The 7,785-nt window shown below is 47.4% G+C and overlaps 1 protein-coding gene across 1 annotated transcript; it reads right to left on the bottom strand.

Annotated features, from left to right (window-relative positions):
* Positions 1–390: 390 nt before the first annotated feature.
* Positions 391–5,655, bottom strand: LOC141730055 (serine/threonine-protein kinase PAK 3-like). The gene is made up of 4 exons (XM_074546699.1): positions 5,560–5,655; positions 4,921–5,117; positions 2,095–2,232; positions 391–836 (listed from the first exon to the last, which is right to left on the bottom strand). Exons 2-4 carry the CDS (start codon positions 4,963–4,965, stop codon positions 750–752), a joined length of 270 nt encoding a protein of 89 aa, XP_074402800.1. The 5' UTR covers positions 4,966–5,117; positions 5,560–5,655; the 3' UTR covers positions 391–749.
* Between the last annotated feature and the right edge of the window lie 2,130 nt (positions 5,656–7,785).

The raw sequence follows: 7,785 nt of genomic DNA, 5'->3' as shown, positions 1-7,785 counted from the left end.
ACCTCACAGGCGCTGACAGCTCTGCACCACAGGAGACCTTCCCGAGCACCCTCTCGCATCTTTCTGCTTTCTCACTTGAGCAAGGCTCTCCTCCAGCCAAAGAGATTATTGCATTTAGGGAGCCCCAATGCTCTCCAGTCACAGCTGAAGGCCTACATCTGCATAAGATGTTTGGGCTGCCCCATTCTTCCTGTGCTTTTGCCTTTAAATGCCATTGCCCTTTCTGCCTCAAATAGAAGTACCAAAGATTGCCAAAAACAGACCAGTGGGCCATATTCCAAAGGCAGTCTGGTCTGGAGAGGATGAATGAAGAAGATACTTCCCCACTTTCACACCATGCCAAAGACACCATTTCACTTTCCACCTTTAAGAAACAACAGACAATTCAGAAGGAATTCTCGAGTTTATTTGCAGAGTGAAAAGGAAGGGAATCTTCAAGGTGAGTTGTGGTTTCAGAAACTTTATTGATTTTCAATCCTACTCTGCAGTCCTATTAGACAATCCTACTCTAACCCTAACCCTTACCTTAATCCTTATCCTTATCCTTATCCTTATCCTTATCCTTATCCTTATCCTTATCCCAATCCTAATCTTTATCCTTATCCTTATCCTTATCCTTATCCTTATCCTTATCCTTATCCTTATCCTTATCCTTATCCTTATCCTTATCCTAATCGAATCCTAATCCTAGTCCTAACTTACAATCCTACTCTAAACCTGTTAAGGAATAAATTTTCCTGATGTGATTGTCACATTCTTGTCTCCTTCCTCTTCTTCACTGAAACAATCAGTGGTACCAGGCTGGATGCAGGCTCAGCAAATCTTACAAATGGATGCTGCCAAAAGGGAAAAAAACCAGATCAACAAAAAACAATGAACCATGACCTTCCAAGCTCAGTGCTTCACAGGATTCCTCCTGCTCCTAGAAGGAAGCAGGAAGAGGAACAATGGGACCGTCTACACCTCCATCTTTATGTGCAGACTTTGCCATCACAGGCAAACCTGGCCCAGAATCCCACTCATCCATTTATACAGGTGTCTTCATCTTGCTGAGATTTTAGCACTGCCAGTGCTTTAGAATTGGTGCTTTCTGTCCTTGGACTTCGTCTTTTCAGGAAACTCCAAAGCCTCTCATTGGTCTCTCTCTTTGTATGACAGGCACTTTGCTGATTGCCACAGACACAGAAAGCAGTGTCTATCTTTCTATGCCCTGCCCCTCGTGTGCTGGATGGCACCTTCCTTCCCAGCAGGGCCAGCCCAGTGGCACTGGGCCCTGCAGTTCCCTCTCTGCCACACAGCCTGGCAGTAACCCTGGCACAGAAACCTCTAAGGGTGGGCTGGGGGGCACAAACCAGGGCCCCTCAGAGGCTCACAGTGAGCCCCCCATAGCCCCTCCTGCCCACAGCCAAATCTCGGACCCCTAGGCTGGGACTGGCTTCCTTGGTTTCCTCCACCACCATTTCATGTCTCTCTACCCTGCATTGCCCTACTTCAATTCTTTTGCCATTACATAAAACTGAACACCCCACCAAATTACAAAAGAAGGTGACAGAAACAGCCAGAGGACCTCTCTGACTCAGGAAATGCAGAGAGAGTGGGGTTACTCAGTTTTGTCAAGAACAGGCCCCGGGGAGACTTTATTGCCACTTGCCAAAACTTCAGAGTGGCTTTGAGGAAAGTGGAGGACATCTTTTTTAACAGGACCAGTTACAATAGGATGTGGGTGAATATATTTTAACACAAATAGGATCTAATCAGAACTTGTTTACTCGGAGCATGGTGTGACCCTGGCACAGGTTGCCCCAAGAGCTTGTAGGTGCCCAATCCTTGCAACCATTCCGGCTCCGGTGGCAAAGGGCTCTGAGAAACTCGATGTCTTTAAAGATGTCCCTGCTCATTGCAGGACACTTGCACCACAGGACCTTTACAGGACCTTGCCAGCCCAGCCCAGTCTGGGATTCCTCACCGTTTTCATTTGAAGAGCAGCAAGAGTGGAGGTGAGGAGGAAGGGGGCTCATCTGCTGCCTTGGCCTTGAGTGGAGGAGGAGCCCATCCCTCAGAGCCTGTTTCATCTGCAGCCCCTTCACATTTTACCTGCAGGAGCTCCTTGGCAGACCAGCGCCGCGCCTCATCTCTCTGCAGGCAGCAGCTCAGGAAGTCACGCAGGCAGGATGAAAATAAGTTGGGCTGCTGCAGCTTTTGTCTTCCTCCTGTGGCTATCAGGAGTTGAGGCTGGGGAAAAAGGAGACACGAGGCTCCACCTGCTTCTTTCCCACCTGTAACCGCTCTCCCAGATCCCATTGATTAAGCTCCATGCTGCAGTGGCAGTTTCTGCCCTGGCAGAGACCCAGAGATGACTTTCCTTTACCAACCAAAAACTTAAACCCCGATGCAGCCAAAGCTTTTCCACCATCCTGCAGATCTTGCCTTGGCAGCTGATTTCATATACTGACCTAGTTAGTGGGAACTACATCAGCATAAGCACATTTCCTTCCCTGAGGATTCACACCAGCTTGAGAGGCTTTTTGGAAGAAGGACTTTGCTATACTAACTCTACTGTATGCAAGGGTTAGTACATGAAAAGTATCTCTGCAGTGCTTCTTGTCCCTTAAGCACTGCTGCCATAAAACAAAACTAATCAAGCTTTTTGCTCTGTTCTTGAAAAGAATGGGAATTGGAGGGAAAGAAAGGAAATCCACCAGGTATTCCTCAGGTAAGGAAACAAATCTTTGGAATCTCATCTTCAACACAGACACATTAAGATCCATGCACAAAGGTACTGCGATGAAAACACCTGCTTGGGTACACAGGAGCCACCTGCAGCTCTGTTTCTCAGCAGTCTGAAAATTTCTGCTTTCCCTACATGGAAAAGAAAAACCTTTCGTGGTCAAATCAGAAGGAGAGGTTCCATCCCTACGGTCACCCTCTACTCATTTGGCTACTCAAGTCAGTGCATGAATGGTAGGCCCATCCCAGGAAGTGCCAGGAAACAAATGGCAGGTTTTGGCAGGCTCTCCACATCACCAGGCTCTGGCTTGGTGACAGCCAGAATGTGGCTTGGGCTAGGAGAGAAACATGGTCACTGAGTGTTTCAGCAGCACTGCACAAGAAGCAGAAGAGACTCTGTGGCCTTTACACCCTCATGCCCAAGTTTCAGGCACGTTTCCCAGTGAAAAGAAACTGCACAGGGGGTTAAGTTCCTCTCTAAAAACCAGTGCCTTAGCAACTTTCTTGTGTTTGGGCTTCTTTTCTTCATTTCTGGAAATGTAACACCAGTTCTGAGAGGCTTGCCTTGTGGTTTTAGGGGCATCTTCACAGACAGAGAAGTGGGAACAACTTGAAACCCAAAGCAAATGTTGACTGAGAAGAGCTGGGGAGTGTTTGCCTGTGGTGAGGCTTGAGCTGTCTGGCAATCCCCTTCCATGATGTGCAGAAACATCCAGCTGCTCCCCAGAACTCAGTCCCTCTGGGCACGCAGGCCTGTGGAAACACCTGACGATTCCAGCCTTTCTCCTGCTCAAGAGCATCTAACCTAAGCTGAGCTCCTGTTTCTTCAGCAAGGCCAAGGATGCTCACTTCCATGCAGCTGACAGCGTCCATGGAGCTCAGCAGATCTTTCTGATACTCCTCAGGCCAAGGAGTTACAGTGTAGATGGGCAAGACATCGGCTGATCATTATCCAGTGTGGTTCATGTGGAACCAAGCCCTAACACGCTGACAAGTCAGAGGGAGAGAGAGCTCATTCTGCTTTTGCAAGATTGTATTTAGAAACCATATAAGACACTGACTGGGAACTATTCAAACCTCAGCTTGCAGAATCCATCTCAAATAGACAAAAATAACAATGGCAAGAGGCCTTGGAGTCTCCATAAAAATGCCCACCACTGTCATGATAACTCTGTGCTTGTGGCACTGAAATAGATGGTGACCAAAGAGACTTTGCTATTATCTTCTTTAACCCGAAGGAGAATTTCAAATCCAGAAATGGCAATGCACTCCCCTTGTGTACAAATAATTTATGGGGCTTTCTGTCCTTTTCCCACATCACCAGAGGTGACAAAGAGGGTTTTATCCTGACTCTCAGCTGAGCTCAGCCACTGGCCATGGTGGGGAGCTGGAGCCCTCCCTGTCATTAGAACTGTGCAGGCCAGGGATGGCCCTGCTCCTGTGGTAAAGAAACACAGCACCGGTGTCAACTGCCCATGTTGGATCCCAGCCCAGGCACTTGCCTGCAAGCTCATCAACTTGTTAAAGTACCAAGAAACAGCCAAGGGTTTGGCAAACAATTCTAACTGCAGTCGGATAAAAACACATCCTAAACTTATCCAGGCCACCCACATCCATGACTGAACAATGTACAGATGACTTGAAAGCCTGAGAGTTTCGAAGATCCACGGGATTTGGAAAAGATGCTACAGAATGGAAGGGAAGAGCTGTGTTTAAAAAATGAAAAAGCAAGCAGAACTACTTGAGCATTGCTTAGGTAGTAGGTTTTTTTTCTCTTTTTCTTTTTTGCTTACTTTTATTTTTCCTTTTTTTCTTATGTTTTCTATAAAATGGAAACTGGGAAGGTCTAACCTCCGTTGCTCAGGATGTTTATCACATGTCTACCCTCTCCACTGAAAAATTCTTGTCCCTCAGAAACAGAGTTCCAACATTGTTCAAAAAACAAGTGGGAAATGTCAGGCGTGGCTGGAGGCCAAACTGGCAGGTTCCTGAACTGGTTAGGTTTCTGAACTGCCCCTTCCCTTTCTGATACAACCAAAGCTACAGCAGATGCTGATGTGTGGCAGGGGCATTTTTAGAATGACACCTTGGTGGAAGTGGTGCCAGCAGATGGCAATGGGATTTTGTCCAATGGCACACAGAGCATGGGACAGGTGAGAAAGACAGTGGGATCAGTGAGTATTTGCACCTTACCAAGACAGGAGTTGCATTCCAGGAAGGAACTTCTCGTTCCACCATTTCGATGCCCACGATTCCCAAAGACCATATGTCCACTTTGGGGCCACATGGTTGACCTGTCACCACTTCAGGCGCCAGCCACCCAGCAGCGCCAGCCACGGAGCTCCGTCTGCCCTGCTCAGGGCTGAGCTGAGCAAAGAGGCCAAAGTCAGCTGTGGAGAAAACAACAAACCGTGAAAGCCAGCTCCAATTAGGAAACCAAGCAAAAAATTCCCCACTCTCAGACTAAGAATGTGCTGTTGAATCTCCTGGAGAACTGTCCACGCTCAATTTCCTTGGGGCTTTAGCCAATGGAGTATGGAATTGGCCACTTCCAAAAAAACCCAGATTCTTAACGCTGCTCACAGCAGTGGACTTCATTCCCCTGAAGCTTTAGATTGCAGCTCCCTCTGTCTGGAAGGGACACACACAGAGCAAGGCCACTCTTGACTGCTTGTGGTTCCTTCTACCTCTGTGCACGTTGCAACTGTGCCCTCAGTTGCAGCAGGGGTCCCTGCACTGCCACCAGCACCATTTTTGGGGAGCTGGCAGTCACTCCAAGCAGCCCCACACCCACATCCCTGGAATGCTGCACCTGACCAAGAATATACTGACCCAGCTTGACAGAACCGTCAGTTCTGAGAAGGATGTTTCTGCTCTTCAAATTGTGGTGGATGACGTGGTTTGAATGAAGAAATTGCAGTCCTTGCAGGCACTTAGAGAGAAAACAGAAACAGGAGGTCAAAAATGAGTGATGTGATTTCATCCCACAAGAAAGAAAACAAAGAACCTAAAAGATTCCCTCTCCAGGGGAATGGGGAGTAATGGCAGAACAGTAATGGCCACTGAGAGGAAGAGCTTGCTGCTCCAACAACTGCAGAGCAGGACCTTTCTGAGGAAAGGCACGTCAGCTTTTGAAAGAGCAACAGCACCTGTTGTTGTAGGCTGTCCCCTGCCAACCAGCCAGGATGACTCCTGCTGCAGTGGACGTGCTTTTTCCATGCAGAGGACAAAGGAGGGGTTTGGAAAGGAAAAGTCCCTCCCTTTGGTGTGAAGCGGATCACTTTTGGGTGGGAGGCTGCATGACAAAGATTTTCTTGCTGGCCTCAGCACAGGCTTGGATGTATCACACCAGTCACCTTACTGAAGCAAAGAGCATTTTGGCTGTATACTATCCTTTCCAGCTGAGGACTGGGAGAAATGAGTCTTTTTTCTTTGCTGATCATTTCAAATCCTGCCACCAGCATCTTTGCTTTCACAGGCAAGGAACGCAGTGAAGACAAACTCCAGGCAAACATTTAGAGAGGGAAGGTGGAGAACAGCAAATACAAATACAAGAGACAGAGCGAGAATACAACAGCAGGAGATAAGAGTACTGGCACTGAGCACAGGGAGTGCAGGGGCACTGGCAGGCCTTTCACTTGAGATGCTTTTACTTGCCCATAGAGTAGCAGCAACAAAGAAACAAAGCTGGGCACAGGAAACCTCTCCTGTTCTGAGCCCCTGTTTCCCAGACAATGCTGCCCAAGGCCTTGGAAACACAGCTGGGATTGCTGACCTCCCGACTGATGGCTACCATCTCATCTTCCGACAGGTAGGTCTGGCTGATGACATTGCTCAGAGTGCCTCCATCCATGTACTCCATAACCAGGGACAGTTCCTCACCCACAAGGTAGCTGAAAGAAGGACACAAGGGCATGGAGATGAATGTACATGGCTAGGTTGCTGTTTGGAAAAGACGGATCCACTCTTCTTTTCAGATCCCTTTGAGACAAAAAAAAAAAAAATAAAGGAATAGACATTCCCTCTTGGCTGTGCATTGTTTGCCATCTGTGCAGTCTCAAGGAGAAAGGTACAGCTGCGAAAAAAGAGATGTCTTAGATGGGCAGCAAGCAAAATGTGCAGTTTAGTAACAGCCCAGATAAAAAGCCTGTCACGCATGGTGTTTCTGGAAAAAAGCACCTAGTCCTCCTGGCATGCATAGCAATGGAAAACAGTGGCAACAATCCAAGGGAAATCCATGTTAGTTTACCTGGATGTAAGAAGACACTTGAATAAAATCAAGCTCCAAAACAAAGTGGTGGCTGTGAATATAGAGATCATTGATTTTGTAAGACACGACTCATCCGGATTTTTGAACAATTTTCAAATACCATGTGCCAGCAAAGACTCATGCAGACAAAATGCAATCTCTTCCCATCCACTGGAGATAAAAAGAGCAATAATAATTAGCCAATAATTACAGCTCTATTTTCTGCCAGTGACCAAAGTGGGATCTTACCTTGCAGTTGGCAGTACGTGAACAAACATTCACAGGACAAAAGCACAACTCACCTGTCTAAACAGCTGACCAGGTTGGGATTCCTGTTCACCTTCATGACCATGAGTTCATTGACTTTTAGTTTGTTCTTCCTCAGTCCTTGAAGCTGTATTTTCTTGATGGCCACCTAAAATGACATTGAAAATCAGTAACTTGAGAGGTTGGTGGCACGAGACCACAAGACACATGGAGCGAGTGATTTTGCAATGACACAGATGAGCTGTGCCAAACTGCCTTGTGATTAGGCACTGCAGTAATTAGGAACTGACATTCCAACAGCCCATTTCTCTGCTCCCTTGGGAGCCGGTTACAGGACATGTGGGGCCACTGACATTTTGCCTTGACCACTTGGTAACAGCAGTGTCTCAGTTATCACCCTCAAACCTCTCACCACACTCTCTGCTGCGTCATTTGGGATTCAGAAGTAATCCTTGCCTTAATACTCTGTGGATACATCCTGGGCTATGGGCAGGGCTTAGGGCTTTCAGGGACGCCTTGCAGATCTCTCCCTATGTGCAGTT

The sequence above is a fragment of the Zonotrichia albicollis genome, chromosome 9 (genome assembly GCF_047830755.1).
Source record: "Zonotrichia albicollis isolate bZonAlb1 chromosome 9, bZonAlb1.hap1, whole genome shotgun sequence".
Taxonomy (NCBI): Eukaryota; Metazoa; Chordata; class Aves; order Passeriformes; family Passerellidae; genus Zonotrichia; species Zonotrichia albicollis.
This window is presented reverse-complemented; position numbering and strand designations above follow the sequence as displayed.

Coding starts and splice junctions, on each gene's coding strand:
- LOC141730055 (XM_074546699.1), bottom strand. CDS start 4,965: ATGGTGGAACGAGAAGTTCCTTCCTGGAATGCAACTCCTGTCTTG. Junction 2,233..4,920: donor GGAATGCAACTCCTGTCTTG/GTAAGGTGCAAA, acceptor CTTTTTCCCCAG/CCTCAACTCCTGATAGCCAC. Junction 837..2,094: donor CTGCCAAGGAGCTCCTGCAG/GTAAAATGTGAA, acceptor CCCTTTTGGCAG/CATCCATTTGTAAGATTTGC.